Source organism: Sparassis crispa (assembly GCF_003851025.1).
Source record: "Sparassis crispa DNA, contig_000005F, whole genome shotgun sequence".
In the NCBI taxonomy this organism is placed as follows: domain Eukaryota; kingdom Fungi; phylum Basidiomycota; class Agaricomycetes; order Polyporales; family Sparassidaceae; genus Sparassis; species Sparassis crispa.
The window spans coordinates 602,511-618,476 of NW_020939752.1; the positions used below are offsets into that span (position 1 = coordinate 602,511).

Consider the following 15,966-nt stretch of genomic DNA (forward strand, 5'->3'; position numbering starts at 1 on the left):
TTAACGAAGAAATTCCGACATCAAAGCACGAAGAAAAGAAGTTTTGAGACGCTTACTCCCAAAAAAAAGGAAGAAAAAGATTGACGGTCAGCGCCTGCCCAGGGCGAAGGAGTGTATAGCGGGAGATTCTGCGCACGGAGGATGTTGATATCAAAGTGCGCTATATCGCGATGCGACGTGCCTGGAATGAGCGACAATCCCGCTTCGCTTCTGCTCTGCAAACCATCCTGTAGTGCCGTCCAGAATGCCGGATCAATTCTGTAGCCTCTCAAGAGCAGCAGGAACAGAATTTAAATCGAGATCCAGGTCTATGTAATGAGGATTGAGCACAGGGCGCACTCTGAACTAAGACAGAAATATGAGTTATCTCAGTCTGGAAATTCTGAGAGCCGGTCACGCTCTGAAGGAGGACCCCCGCGAATCCACTGAGAGCTCCGATGCACCCATCCCCGAAAAATGGGCCGCCGGAGGCAAAATGTTCGATCTTCGACCCCCGAAAATGGCCAAAAAGTCGTCGAAAGTTAGGTGCGAAACACCCCCGAAATGTAACCCTCCAACCTGAGGTTAGGTCCAGAACCCCCGGAAACTGAGGTTGGCTGGCGGATCTCTCAGGTTGCGGAGGATCGGCCTCGAATTCAGACATATGTGGTGGTTTAGGAGGAAAATTTTAGTAATTTGGTTGACAAAAGCTTGGGTTTCGCGCAGGAAGCGAAAAATTTGTTCCGCCGGCCGTCGAACGTAATTCTAGGCGGCCGAATGTTCGATCCCACATACCCCCGAAAATGGCCGACCTGCCGCCAGGTTGTGTGCAAACCCCCGAAAATGGGTAGTTGGCCACCCCCGAGAAATGTCGTCGCCGGGATCGGAGCTCTTAGTTGATTCGCGGGGGTCCTTCTGAAGGGTGCTCGTACGCGATCATGTGACTTGTATTTTCGCTGTTTGCCGACCAAGTTGCCGACAGAGATTCCTCATCTTTCAGAGTTCGTTCAACAATAATACCCTGTCTCAGGCTGTAGGCTGGGTTGTCCTGGCTTCTAACCAGCTATCTGTACATCGCTGAACATCTCGCTCGGTCGATTGTCTCACCGCTCAGCGCTCAGCCTGAATGTTACAAGAATATCTACGTGACGCAACTGCAGATGCTAGAAACTAACGGGTCAGCACAGTGTTCGATATTCAGCCGTCGGGGTAAAACTTCAGTTGCTCGGGCTCCACATCAGTCGACCGCCAGATCTTCTCAAACACATCCACATTCTCCTTCACGGTATTGAGCTTGGCAAGCATGGGCTCGCCGCAGTCGGGGCCTAGAGGAACACGCATCCAACCCCTCTTCCCACCCTGGCTCTCCACAAGTCCCTTTGCCATCCCGGTCCCGTGGACGACATCGTACACCCGCTGCCCCAGCTTCACCGGGTCACCGATCTGCTTGGTTTCCACATGCCGCTTCGGTATGGCCTCGAGCGTGTTATACCCCTGCTTCGGATCGGTGTAGATCGTCGAGAGTTTCCCGACGGAAGGAGATGCGCCGAAGAACTTGGTGGAGAAGTAGCCGGGCATGATAGCAAGGACGCGGATGTTGTACGGCTCAACTTCATAGCTGAGAGATTCAGAGAACGCGTCGAGGGCGGCTTTCGAGGCCGAGTAGGCACCCCAGTGCGGGAGGTTGTTGAAAGCGCCGATCGACGTCACATTCAGGATGTGACCGGTCTTTCGCGCACGGAAGTGGGGAAGGAAAGCCTGCGTGAAGACGATGGCACCGAAGACATTGGTCTGAAACTGTTTCCGGACGTCATCCATCCTGTCCACACGAGAAAGTGAGTCAATGCTCTGTAGTGCGCATATGGGGATTAACTTACTCGAGCTCTTCTACCGGTGCAATGACACCGAACCCAGCGTTGTTGACGACGACGTCGACATGACCGTAGATCTTCAGGGCGGCTTCACCAGCCTTGCGGATCTCGTAGTCGGGACCGCTAAGGTCAAGGATGAGCGGTTCCGCCCCTTTCAAGCCGTCGGTAAACTTGGCCATGGATCTGACCGTGGCAATAACCTAGTATCACCGCGGTCTCAACCATTAAGGCTACCGCAGTATGTGTATCAGCGATGCCCACCTTGTCGCCCTGCGAGAGGACATGCTGGACGAGGGCGAGACCTATGCCCGAATTCGCGCCAGTGACCACCCAGACTTTTGGAGCCATTCTGTCAATGCGTGAGCTCGTATTGAGGTGCGCCACCTTGTCTCCTCGAAGGCTTTATACTCGTGCGTGCGCTTACTGACAATAATCTATAATTTAGCAGAAATCCCCAAAATCACATCACCATTTTTTCTGCAGTGTCAGAATCCGCCCTATTGTTGGAATCGAAGTGGAGATCGGTTCCGGATCCGCTGGCGCTACGTGTAACAACGATCCATCACCACCGTCACCGCGACTCCAAATGCAGTCATTCTCAGTCCTTTCAGAGTTAGCAGATGTAGTTCTAAGCATGCTTGTGTGACCGTTTTGTGATGCTGCCTTCCCCCAGGGAGAACATCTCTGGCAGCGTGTACCTGAGATGGATACCGTTGTCGATGTACCTCCCGCGTGTGTCATTTGGACGCGAGAGTTTGTCTCCCCTCCTACCCGCAAACACTTGCATGCTCATTTAGACTCACAGGACGGTCACCTTCACAATGACTAATCTCCGAATTTACTCTATGACGCACAACAGTAACTGCGAGTATCCGAGACGTCCAACCCATCCAGCAGCGACAGATGTAGCCATTCGTCAAGCAAGCTCGCCGCGGTACGTTTTCTGCTTGCTTCATTCCCATTCTCAGTTCCTAGTTTGCTAGCATTGCCGGCAGAGTGACGGCCCAAGCGCCTTGTGGCACATTTCGCTTTTTGCTAAGTGGCACCAGGGTACTCACTTTTGATCACACGCTCTACCCTTGAGAGTTATATGAACCATTCGCATCACCGGTTTGAGAGATGCCAATCTTCCGGTGTCTCCGTCGCCATATCCGTCAATGTCCAGACGACTTGCCGCTCTCCTTCACGATGTTTGCCTTCGCCAGTCTCGGCTCGCTGCAGCGTATCGTGCATACTTATTGTCCTGACTTCCCCGAGTTTCGCTGCCAGCATTTTCGAGTCAGATGCTTCTTTTTGAAGGCACTATTCGAACCCTAGGAAGTTCGGTCATTTGTCTAATGGTAGCCTGTGGATGACTGAAGCAGGGTCAGTGTAACAAATTCATAAGACTAGCCCCGCTGCCACGTCTAGCGACAAACTCGGTAAGATAAGTCTGTCTTCGCCAGTGCCGATGCTTCGCTGTGGTTCTGAAAACATATTGGATGCGAATTAACAGCCGGTCTCTTAACCGCGTGTCGACGGAATCCTGGAGGGAGGACAATGGTAACGGGTATGTTGTGAGTTTGCTACAACCCGTTTTTCTCCATATATCAGCTACTCTGTAGGTCCACCCTTGATTGACCAACGGTCCGCTGGCGGCTTAGTCTGGTGTTCGGCATCCGCGAAGTACGTGATATATTCTTGCTTGCACTCTGTTTCTGCAACCCACTTTGACTTGGCTGCTCTCTGGCTGCTGGCACTCAAACGCGGTTGCCTCGAAGTTATGTGATCCATCGTGATTAGTATCTGGCTGCAATATACAAGGCGATAGCGGGCACGTTTACTATACGGACCTACAGATGGCATCCTCTCTCGGAGGGGTCTCATCTACATGATCGTTTCTTCCTGATTCGCTGGTACACTTTACGTACGGTAAGTACAGGAGTTATTTCCGTCTTGCAGTAGCGGTAAGCTGATGAATGTTTGACCCATACACAGACATACACGGCCATTCAAAAAGGTCTCAACATTCACGCCGTTCCTATCTTGTACTTCTGACGATGAGATGCCCTTCGCCCTACGTCACCGCGTCACCTCCGACTATTCTGCAGTCTCCGTGATCTAGAGACGTATTCTTCGCTGATTTCGGGTATTTGCGATCAGTAAGCAGCAAGTAACTTCCGACTTCTGGCAGTTGGGATGATTCGAATTCGCGTGCACGCACCGCACATCTGGAAGTTCGTGAACCAGATACGCACCGCACATCTGGAAGTTCGTGAACCAGAAGAGCGAGTGATAAGTTTTCCAGGCGGGCTCGTACGACAGATTCGAAGTACGCGTGGTTTGACGTTGTACGCCTTCTGCTCCATGTTCTGGTTTGTTTATCGTCTGAATCGGGAAAAGAACACCGGAACCTGCTTGTACTTACCTCAATGACGCACTGTGACGCGAATCGCGTCTTCGTTGGATCAATACCCGGTCTTCAACTACTCCTGCACGGCGGCGGACAAAAGACCACGTATACTTTTCAATCGTAACTATTTCTACCGTCACTTCTAGCCCACCATCGTTAGATAATCAGTGTTGGCCGCTGGCGCGACATCCCCTTATAGTGTCCTATCGCTCTGGAAATTACGGACAGCTGCGACGCCTAGCCGTCAACTGTCCCGCGTCATCCATCGTAGTGCCGTTCGATATATTGCAGCTGATAATATCGGCGCTCGACATTGGCGGCTGCTGTCGCATATCGCCGGTTCCCTCCTCAGTGTAATTGGTCGTCCGACGTGTCCCCAAATCCACCTGCTGACATGCCGGGTAAGACCGATCCAACTCACACTGTTCACGCTCATCTTGGTATAATAGGAAAACCCATCATACAAGATAGGTACATGGCAATAACGTTTACCTACGGGTGGGACGTGAATACTTGAGTCGCTCCAGTTCCATGTCAGTCGACGGCCAAAGTTTCTCGAATACCTCCATGTTCTGCTTTAGTGGATCGACTTTTATGAACACATACTCGCCACAATCGATATCAGGAAACAGCAGCATGCGCTTCCATTCCTTCATTCCGCCTTGGCTCTCTACGATTCCCTTGACTACCCTCGTCTCGCAAACGACCTCATACACTCGCCGCAATAGCTTCTCCCGTAGTATTTGCCACATACCCAGAGCGCAATACACCTCCGTGGAACTAGTATCTCCCACGTTTCATACTTGCGCCCCCCAGCTCGCTCAGGATGTCCCGTAAGGGGAAGTCCCGGGCCGCAGGTTTGACCGAAGTCCAGTTGAGGCCGCTGTCGATTCGTTGCCACCACACTCTTCGATAGCCTACTTTACACTGATAATTATTTTCGGTAGCGTGTACCTCTTCAATCGCTTTTACCTTCTGCAGTGCTTGTTCAGCCTTGCGTCGCAGTCGCCGGTGACAATTTGGTGTTACACGTGACAAACACGATCACATGACACACGATGCGTTCTCCCGTTGCTTTGTATCAACTCTGTATCGCTTCGCTGGTCTTGCGAATCTCAAAAGTCCGATGCGTTTAGTCGAGGATGAGCGGCTCTGTGCCTTTCAAGTCGTTGGTTAACTGGTCACGGACCGGACCATCGCGGCAACCTATCGTGGGAGGGTCAGTTACCTCACCGCTACTTGCATGGACTCGGAGCCGGCAAGTAGTCGATGTTTCTCCGAGATTCAACTTAAGTTTCTTTCCGCCCAGTGACGGAACCAGGTCCGATATGCGAGCGCGTTATTCGGCCGGAAGAGTTCTTCGTCAATTCTACCTTGCTCTGACTCGGATCATCAGCGATGTGCACCACAATCTGCTGCGTCGTTATCTTACAATGAAATAGTACATACTCAGGGCAAACACGGTATCCACCCAGTGCACAGGGAAAGGTCGCGATGGCTAGAACTTGGTAAGGGAGCTTCATCCTTGGGCGAAATCATTCAGTCTCTCCCGCTCCACATCCGTCGACCTCCATATCGGCTCGAACGACTCAACATTCTCCTTCACAATGTTGATCTTAGCAAGCATCAGCTCGCCACAATCAGTGCCCATCGGCAGACGCATCCACTCCCGTTTTCCACCCTGGCTCTCCACCAACCCCTTCGCCATTCCCGTGCCGTACACGATTTCGTACGTCCGTTGGGCGAACTTGTCCACGTCGCCGACCTGTCCACCTTCATGGCGCCCCTGCGGGATCATTTCGCGCGTCTTGTATCCTTGCGTCGGGTCCGTGTACACCGTGGTCAACTGCTCGGCCGACCGTGTCTCAGTGAAGAATTTGGTAGGAAAATATCCAGGGAGGATGACGATGACGCGAATGTTATACGGCTCGACCTCCCGACTGAGTGACTCGGAGAACGCGTCGAGCGCAGCCTTGGACGCGACATACGCTCCCCAGCCCGGGTAGTTCCAATAAGCCGCGACGGAGGTCAGATTGAAAATGTGGCCTGTCTTCCGTGCTCGGAAATAGGGCAGCAGGGACTGCGTCAGGACAATCGTGCCGAACACATTCGTCTGGAACTGCGCTCGTACGTCTTTCATACTGTTTTCAAGGATCAGTGAAAATGTGTTCAACTTGAGCTAGTTACCTACTTCAATTCCTCTACTGGCCCAGAGAGGCCATAGCCAGCGTTGTTGACCAAAACGTCGACATGACCATATACCTTCAATGCCGCCTCGCCAACCTTGCGGATCTCAGAGTCGGGGGCGCCGAGATCGAGGACGAGGGGTTCCGCACCCTTCAGTTCCTGGGGGTATTTGGACATGGACCTGACAGTGGCGATAACCTAGAGCGGAACACATCAGGCTCTTCACGCAAGACATCTCATGAGGCGCGCCCACCTTGTCCCCCTGGGCAAGGACATGCTGAGCAAGGGCAAGGCCTATTCCGGAGCTCGTGCCAGTTATGAGCCACACTTTCGAAGACATTTGAGCGGTTTAACTGCTTGCAGCGACGCGGCTTTGCTGAGGGTCTTATATACAGTATGCGCACCTACCTAGCGCCAAGTGCTCCGAGGGCCATCAAACTCGTGCAGTCGTTTCCGCTTAGTGTGACATCTACGAGAAATGTTTGCGGTCAAATACACTCACGGAGGTAGCACCTACGCAAAGATAGGAAGGCGAAACCACCTTATTCGCCTTGAGATGGCGCTCAGTGTCCCGACAAAGCAAAGTAGTCTCGCTGTCGACAATTGTCACTCTAGGATTAAAGTGAGGCACGAACGTAACCCTAGAGTTGGGTCTATGTACAAACAACAGCGGGCGCCTATTCACAAGGCGCATTCCACCCTTTTTCCTGGGGAAAAACCTGGGGAAAACGACAAAGTAAGTCTCCGGGAAATATCCGGGAAAAACTGTGAGAAAACAATAGTGTAAATCCTGTAGAAAAACCGTGACCCAGAAATCTGTTGCTTTTTCTGGGTCACGGTTTTTCTACAGGATTTACACTATTGTTTTCTCACAGTTTTTCCCGGATATTTCCCGGAGACTTACTTTGTCGTTTTCCCCAGGTTTTTCCCCAGGAAAAAAGGTGGAATGCGCCTTGTGATTCCTTGCCTCTCACCGTGTCCGCTAGCATATTGCTTTGAGTAGCTCAAAGCCTGTCACTCGCTTTAATTTCTCTTGAACTAAGTCATGGATCCGGAACCTCCAGCACCTCCAGCAATCCAGCCGAGATTGCTGTCTGACCCGGGTCTTGAAGTTTGCCCTGACTTCTCCTCCCCTTTGTACAACTTGATGGTCGAAGCCTTCTCCCACAGCCAGAACATTGCTCAAATAGAAGCAATCCACCAACTAGTTGATGCATGGAAACTCGAGAATGATGCGCGCAAAGAAGCCTGGGCACTGCAACTCCAAGCAGACAGGGACATCGAGGCAGCCGCGGAAGTGCAACACCTCGCTGCTCAGGAAGCACAGCAGCTTGCAGAGCTCGAGCTAGCGGAAGCAGAGCGCAAGGAAGCCGAAAAGAAAAAGCCTAAAATCGGCAATTTCACTGAGAACGAGACCCCTCCCGATTTCATCTCTGCCAGGCCGTCCGCGTACGCATTAGAGAAAGTCAGGAAATTTGAGTACGTCGAGCTATGGTACTTTTCGAAAGAGGGTTGGGATGACGCATACGAGGCGCAACACTCTACCGCTGACGACGCCTTCAGCATCACTCGCGTGGAAAACGTCATGGCCCTCAAGCCCATCATGTCATCTCGGGCCTCGCGCAACATTGTGAAAGATCAAGATTTGACATGGAGACAAATGTCGATGGCAAAGGCTCAATATCTCTTCGAGATTAGAAAGGCAGACTGGCCACCTAAACATTACACCACCATCCTCAATTTTTTCTTCGCTCTCGAGAATCACGAGTACCGCAGATGTGACAATGGGGAGATCTCTCTTCTTCATTACCAAGCATGAGTTCGATGTGAATGGCATGACACGCTACTTTGCAAGGATGGGTCTGTTTTTGATATATCAAAAATCAACCACTCTCCTCAGCTCCATTGCCACGGAGATAGGCGAACGCACTTGAGCAGATGCTATGCGTCAGGTATGTCTCCTCGACCACTTAACCATATCCAAGTTGCTCACTATTACACACACAATCTCTTCTGTCTAACTCGACCAACCCCTCTACTCCTGCCCATTCACAACATCTCTCGCACATTTTCTCGTGCATCGGCGGCGATCTACCTGCATTATTTTCTGGTGTCCGCGATGACGTTGATGCGATTTTATCTCACGTCCGCGATGATGTTGTGACAATTTACCTCATGTCTGCAATCACCTCCTTACATCTTTGCATTTCATCTGCATTGGCATTTTCCTCCCGCATTCTTGCCTGATGCCCGCGATGGCATTTCTCATGTCACTTCTTGCATCCACAATGACATTGACCTCCTTTCATCAATGCACTGGATAATCATTGTGTCTCCTGCCTCTTCGCTCTCACTGCGTTTTTGCCATTCTAGCAGGGGGTTTGCTATGAATAAGCTATGCTAAATAGAATACGTAGCCTGATGAGTAGCTGCAATCACAACGTGAAGATATGTAGAGTAGTGTAAATCGCAAGCATAGCTGTGACCCTACATGCGATGCCACGAATCTTTGATGTCGGAGACACGCGCTACCTCAGAACACTTGCACATCACCGTCAGTGCGCAATCCCACCTATCTACGACTATGTGCTACTTAAGCTATGCAGCATCTCCTTTCTCCTTTCTATATGGGTTCCCTCGTGTATCTGGCAGTCGCTACACTGGCTACACCACGTATCAGTTACACCTTGTTGCTGTATAACTTACTAGGTTCAGACAGCCATGGACAGAACTGCATCATGCCCAAGGTTAAGTCCACCTTGCGCGACCCAACTCCTCTATGACCTCGGAACATGCTCAGGGTCCCGCGCCCTCCCATTCACAAAAACTGCGGCCCCGTTGACCACTGTTTGAACAGAGTCTTGGCGAATGCACCGTCGCCCTCTCCTTTGGAATGGGGACTGGGTTCCTTTCACGACCCAGATAGCCCCGCTGTTCAATGTGCTGTATACATCGTCAAAGACCTGGTACGTCTTGGTCTGTATATGCCTTTTTGACTTCTGATTTAAGCAGGGTGCCATTGAGGGTATTTTTGTTGATCCTGATACGTACACCCTGCATCTCGCAGTAACTTCGTGTGGATGCCCCTGCACTTCGCAGAGATTTGACTTAGCTATCAATACCTTCACCTGCCTAAGGTCACCCAATGGGGCCAGGTCAAGTTTTGGCATTTGGCATGGTGATTTCAGTGTCAGACCTCCGGGCGTGCGGCCTCGTGTCTCAGCAAATGGAATACTGGCGCCTACTACAAGTATTTGGCATTGTCCGCGTGCCGTGCGTGCACCGGTTTTTGGGTCATGCTCGTCATCGTAGACTATGAGCTCAACTATCTCTTCATTTTCTTGCCAATTCTGGCTGTTTTTTATTCTACATATACAATATTTTTAGTGTACCAATTATAGAGTATATTAATGGGTGAATCATATACACTCACTCTTGAGCAAAAAGACCTTTTCTTCAGCCTGAGGACATTCATTGAATGAATTTATAATCTGCCTCCACACACTCAATAAGAGTTATAAGTCTGCTTACTGGGAACTACATAAAACTCTTTCTGTGAAGAAAGTGGGCAAGAATTCTATTCCTATCTAATAACTTTCAAGAAGTGCACCATGTAGGATATGAACTGAGATACAAGTGCAAGAAATCAATAGAAATAATGACTTCATAGCCCAGTGTGTTGCCGACAATAATGATCACAATCTCGGGTGTGGTGAGCACACCATGATAGCACCTGAATGATAGAGATAAGTACTAGGACTTTGTGCTTAAGAGTGCATGTATATGATTCACCCATTAATATACTCTATAATTGGTACACTAAAAATATTGTATATGAAGAATAAAACATGGCCAGAATTGGCAAGAAAATGAAGAGATAGTCGAGCTCATCACCTACGATAATGAGCGCGACCCAACAACCAGTGCGCGCATGGCGTGCGGACAATGCCGAATACTTGTAGTAGGCGCTGGTATTCCATTTGCCGAGACATGAGGCTGCACGCCCGGAGGTCCGCCGAAATCACCACACCAAATGCCAAAACTTGACCTGGCCCCATTGGGCGACCTTACCTGCCTGGACTGGGACATCCCACGTGCACCAGATTGGGTTGCGCGAGATTCGACACACGATCAGCCATTCCGATTCATGCGAACGAAAGCGTGACTGTGTGAGTGGCTTTGCAGAGTCCTGGACTTCTCGGGCTGTATGGTTGAGGTAAGTTGTACTACAACGTTTGTTCGGTCTCTCGCTGATGTTACTAAAGTGAGAGCCTCTGTCAGCTCTCATACAGTGGTGTGATTTGAAGGACGAGGTAGTACTAGAGTCACGGATTTCTGTCTGGCACCTGGCCGACAAGTTCTCTCAGCAGTGTAGCTTAGAGTAGATTTTCTTGTTTTTCGCCCGGGCACTTCCCCGCAGTCCCAATTTAGTAATCAAGAGAAATGACTTGGAGTCGCTCAGGCATTGACAGCGAGCAGCGGGTTCACAGCGTAGCCAATGTATCTACATCCCAGCTTTCCTGGTGTATCTAATGTATCTTCATCCCAACTAGCAATTGGGCCACCAGAAATTGAGGCCGCAAAATGCTGATTCTTCACCTCATGGCCCGTGTAGCTTACACATTGCTACATGTGCTGCACAGCCGGTAGCCAGTGTATCACTACATTGCTATGACGGATTGCATACCGCAAGATACACTCTAGGAGATATAACACATTCTAGCATATCTTGGGCCTGGATGTGCCACGTCGCCTGGGTTCCAGATATGTGCATGTACACTGCGTGTCTATGACGGTATCCTGCACCCAGATACAATGGCAAAAACGCAGTGTCTCTTCCCCGTGTCCCTCGACCCTGTGCTCATTGCCCAACATTTGGGCGACATAGTTGGCGGCCCTTCATTCGCGCATGCAGGAAGACTTGCAGGGTAAAAGAAATGTTTCTTCCAGTAGTAACATGTCGTGTAGTCATCGATCGGCTTCACCCTCACGGGGTCAGCTGTCACAGTCTCAGCCCCATCAAGGGGAAAGGAATAGACATTGTCATGGTCCATCCTATAATCCACCCCCTTACAGTTATTCATTGAAAGATGCTCATCGAGGCAGAGACTCATCTTTTCGTTGAGGTGCAGGCTCCGCAGCCTTTCTCATCTGTGCCATATGTCTCAGCCGCCACTCCTCAGAGGAGATCTCCCAGTGCAACTCATCGACACTATGGAATGGCAGCGTCGCGTGATGTTCGCAAAACTCCAGCGGCAGAATCATCAACCCAGAGGGCCAGGCCTATATGTCATATTGATATATCAAAGAATGATAAGTTTAACTCATACCTGATACAACAGCAGTAGTAGCCACAATGGGCTCGAGCTTACAGGTTCTGATATATCAGCCTGCGCGTATGACAAATCAATCTGCTCTTTCTCTTCTGGATAGCTTCGGCCACGTGGCCCGGTCCCCTGGATCTATTGATGATCTGATCTGACAATGAGGCTTCTGTAATCTTAGATATGGATCTGGTCCCGCCGGTTCCTTCGTGCCGCCGCCTCTTACCATAATTGGCCACCGCCTCTTCTCATAATTGGCCGCCGCTTCTTCTCATAATTGGCCGCCGCTTTTTGCTCCTGCTCGTTGCCTTCGCTATCCTGTTCCTAAACTATAGCCTAACTGTCTCTCTCATATGCTGCGTGCCTGTTGTTCATTCCTAGGTATGTTCACTGTGTTTGTTTCTGCCGGACCGTAGGCAGTCTGCTCAATGCCGGCTTCATTCATACTTCACAGTTTGAAGTTTGTAAACAAGTTATGGTACAAAGGATGATGTATCAGCTAGTGGTAGTCAATATATTTTGATGTATCACACGTGGCCTGCCGTGCTAAGTGTCCTGTGCCTGTTGTATCTACCGAAGATTGATACATCAGCCTCCCGAGAATTTTACTAAGTACGACTGTAGGCACGTCTGCCTTGCGTGAATTACAGAGTTGCATGCCTTTTTACAATGAGCACGGTCTGCAAATGCATATATTCTTTCTTAAAAGTATCTACTTCAAGGCTTACTAAACTACGAATAGTAACGAAATCACCAAGAAACACTGTGACCATCAATCGCCAAAGCTACGCCACTTGCACTCGCTATCTCACTTGTGTCATGCATTAGTACCTTTTCCTCTTCGTCGCCGGCCCACTGAGACACGTCAGTACCATCAACGCATTGAATAACCATCTGTACATACCTTTGCTGCCCATCTGCACCCCATTTCCCTCTGCGCAACGTTGCGGGCTCAGACTCTCTATTCTCCCATCCCGAAGCAATGATGGGTTGCTGCTTCCCGCTGCGGGACCAATTGGCATCGGCCTGCTTGGGTGCAACGCGCGTTCGAGCAGGACAGCCTGATTTAGAAGACAGAGTACCAGACTCCATCTCCGCATTTGCTGCTTCCATTAGTGCTGGAAGGACAGGGTTGAGGTGCTTCCGAGTTGCTGGACGATGCTTGCACGCCGGTACTGGAGCTGCATCTTCATCTGCAGGTGAGCTGACCACGTTTATGCATGCCGATGGAGATGACGCTGCGGTTGTCCTTACAGGGAGGACAGTCGATGGTGTGGGTGCAGATTCAACTGAAAAAGAGGGCAAGTCGGCAGCCAGAGACAACAAACACGTAGTTGGTTCAGCCAGAGACGGTGATGTCAAAGATGATCCATGCGGTGACAAGGATGGGAGGGATCCAGCTCCTGGAGATGAGGCGGCCAGAGATGGCGATGTTGACGAGGGTGTGGATTGAACTAGAGAAGAAGATGGGGCTTCCGGCACTAACTGGGGGTTTGAGGGAGAGCACAATGCAAACACAGGAGAGCAGCTTGGATCAGTGTTCGACGATGATACGCCAGGGTCACCAACATCCAGCTGACTGCCACCGGGACCCGATGGCACATTAATGTGCATGAGAGGCTGGAAATTGAGCATGCCTGTCACAGGACTGACAGGAACCATCCGATCCAGTTCGATGCCAAGCATAACATCATCAAGAGAGATTGGCTGGAGGTCTGCATCCAGATCGAATGCAGGTGCTGGGACGTCGAACTGCCATGCCGCCAGGTTTGGTGCCCATGACAGTGCGGCATTTGCAGATGCGGGTAGATGGTTTTGGAAAGATGCAGGAACGGGTGAAGCACGAGTATGGATGGAGGGTGGAGTAGCCGATGAAGACTGGGGAGCATAGTTGACAGTTGTGGGAGGACACCCATCCTCGGATGATGGTGGTGGTCCCGCTGCAGTGACAGGCATGTGAGCATCGCTGACATCTGCTGATGCAGCGTCGGATGCTGGCGTGCCCTGATCTGGGCTGGGCGATGGGCTTGACGATGCCTGACCACGAATAATAGGGTCCTCGGCATCGGGACTGTCTTCCATCCTGGAGCAGAGGTCCTCAAGGTTGAGCGCGGTCACCTCCGGAGGTGGCTCTGATGAGCCTGGAGTGAGCGATGAAGGGAGTGTGCGCCTTTGACAGTCAGCCAGAGCTGATATCAGAGTTAGTTAATGCTGAACGTAAAGAGGATGCGCAAAACTCACAATATGACATCGCCAAAAACTGTCCGAACGACTCCATGAACTGCGTTTTGAAGTTGGGTATGGTGTCACTAAACTTGAGTACATTTGGACCGTCCCCGGAGTGGAACTTAATGTGTCATTAGCATAGCCTTGCAAGCATGAGGAGGTAATGACTTGCACCATCAACCGGAGGTTCCCTCCATCTTCGGGACTAGGTCCTCCCCCAAATACCGAGAATCGCCAACTGGTCGACTTCGACATAGCACCAAGAAATTGATCAAATGCAGCTGGCATACAGTCCAGCATTCTGTGAATTTACGTGAGGCAAGCAGCATGGAGATAGTTGAATGCAATACGTACTTTTGGTATTCCGTGGGAGAATACTCATCCTGTGAATGCACCTCCTCAGTCTGTGCCTCCTCAGCCTCACGCTCCGCCTTCTTTTGCTCCACATCTGCAATGGTCTCTGCCTTAACTTCGGGCATCTCTGCATCATATGCTGCCTGTGTCAAACGCCGGATGACGGGCAGCGCCTCACCCTTTTTGAGGTTCTTCTCCTTGATCTCCAAGTCAACATCCTTCTTGATCTTCTCCTTGTAATATTTGTGTGAGTATGCTTTGACAACTTGCGGAAGATGCTTGACCGGGACAGCACCCTTCGGAATGAAGTTTTTGAGGATGGAGGCCGCGGTCTTGTCGGCAGAGCGTCCCTTTGGTTTGCGATTGTTATACCAGTTATATAGTTGCTATATCCACATCAGATTCGTTCCAATTGGGTGTTAGTACAAATGCACCTTCTGCCACTTCGCGATGACCTGCGTCAGCTCTGCATCTTGTTCTGGTGTCAGCTGCACCATCAGATCGACGTCCAGAAACAGACGGGCATGCTCCTGGAACTGCGTGTCCCATTCGGTGTACAATGTTCTGTAGAAGGTCTGTAGTTTCTTGCACTTCTGATGGTCGAGGAAGTGTGGCAACTGCTCTTGCAGCCACTCCGACTCTGCAGTGTTTGCCCATGTCGGTGGAGCCATCACGAAGTGCCGTCAGATGATGAGCTCACAAAGGCAACAGGTGGGAAAAGATATACTGGGCAAGGATTTGATGTGCGTCCATGAGCTGAGGCCAAATATATTGAGGTTAACTGACTTTGCGAGCATGCACTTGATGTGTGCATGCATGGCAGTTGTAGGTTAAGTGGCATATGTGCGGAGTGCCCAGAGTTGATGCCGGACGGAGCTGTCCGACAATGCCTTGATTGGGCTAACCGAATGTCCTTGTCCTGAACGTTATATAACAGTGGTCGACTCATCGATGTCAGCAGTTCTGCACTCACCTCTCTTGTCTCTGGTCTCTCTCACTTGTCTAGTCTCTGCGCTGATGAAGGTTCCTCCACAATCACCTCCGGAAGCCCAAACCTGTGACACGACTTCCAGATACGATTGGATGGTGATCCGACTCGCTTTGGAATACACTCTGGCATGGGTGATTGCGTATGAAAGCAGTACGTATCTCGACCATCACTCGCCAGATGATACTCATTTGTTAACAGATAACTTCTGCCAATGTCGACAACCCAGGCACAGTAAGTCACAGATCATTCCTTGAGCATGCGTCAGTACTCACCTTCTAACAGATGATGCTGAGCTCATCACTGAGCTCATCATGGCCCTTGGGGACAGGGGAGTAACCCACCCTGTTGATGGTAACGGCGAGTTCATTGTGGACTCCGATGAAGAGGACGTCGACTTGCATCGTGTGACTGCCATTGCTCCCACTGCCACCGTCGCTGCTCCTCCCGCTGCTGTGCTGGTGTTCACTGTGCCTGCGAACACAGGTGTCCTTCCAGCTGTTCCCACTGCCACTGCTCCTGCAGCAACTACTCCTGCTGTGGCAGTGGTCATTGCTCCTGCTGGGCCTGCTGTTCCCGCAGTTGATGCTCCTGTCCCCATTGCTCCCATAGTCATAGCTCCCCCTACCCTGCCACTCCTGTAGT

The 15,966-nt window shown here is 50.8% G+C and overlaps 5 protein-coding genes across 5 annotated transcripts; 2 read left to right on the forward strand and 3 right to left on the reverse strand.

The window, feature by feature from the left end:
- Positions 1-1,176: 1,176 nt before the first annotated feature.
- SCP_0602290 (hypothetical protein) lies at positions 1,177-2,198 on the reverse strand (the record flags this gene model as incomplete). The annotated part of the gene is made up of 3 exons (XM_027759363.1): positions 1,177-1,798; positions 1,857-2,050; positions 2,112-2,198. The coding sequence occupies 3 exons, from the start codon at positions 2,196-2,198 to the stop codon at positions 1,177-1,179; spliced, it is 903 nt and encodes a 300-aa protein (XP_027615164.1).
- Positions 2,199-5,761: 3,563 nt separating this feature from the next.
- SCP_0602300 (NADP-dependent 3-hydroxy acid dehydrogenase) lies at positions 5,762-6,769 on the reverse strand (the record flags this gene model as incomplete). The annotated part of the gene is made up of 3 exons (XM_027759364.1): positions 5,762-6,383; positions 6,434-6,627; positions 6,683-6,769. 3 exons carry the CDS (start codon positions 6,767-6,769, stop codon positions 5,762-5,764), a joined length of 903 nt encoding a protein of 300 aa, XP_027615165.1.
- Positions 6,770-7,474: 705 nt separating this feature from the next.
- SCP_0602310 (hypothetical protein) lies at positions 7,475-8,248 on the forward strand (the record flags this gene model as incomplete). The annotated part of the gene is made up of 1 exon (XM_027759365.1): positions 7,475-8,248. One exon carries the CDS (start codon positions 7,475-7,477, stop codon positions 8,246-8,248), a length of 774 nt encoding a protein of 257 aa, XP_027615166.1.
- A 4,329-nt stretch (positions 8,249-12,577) lies between these two features.
- On the reverse strand, positions 12,578-15,004 carry SCP_0602320 (hypothetical protein; the record flags this gene model as incomplete). The annotated part of the gene is made up of 6 exons (XM_027759366.1): positions 12,578-12,608; positions 12,658-13,942; positions 13,995-14,100; positions 14,154-14,280; positions 14,334-14,719; positions 14,768-15,004. The coding sequence occupies 6 exons, from the start codon at positions 15,002-15,004 to the stop codon at positions 12,578-12,580; spliced, it is 2,172 nt and encodes a 723-aa protein (XP_027615167.1).
- Positions 15,005-15,350: 346 nt separating this feature from the next.
- On the forward strand, positions 15,351-15,965 carry SCP_0602330 (hypothetical protein; the record flags this gene model as incomplete). The annotated part of the gene is made up of 3 exons (XM_027759367.1): positions 15,351-15,474; positions 15,523-15,555; positions 15,607-15,965. 3 exons carry the CDS (start codon positions 15,351-15,353, stop codon positions 15,963-15,965), a joined length of 516 nt encoding a protein of 171 aa, XP_027615168.1.
- Between the last annotated feature and the right edge of the window lies 1 nt (position 15,966).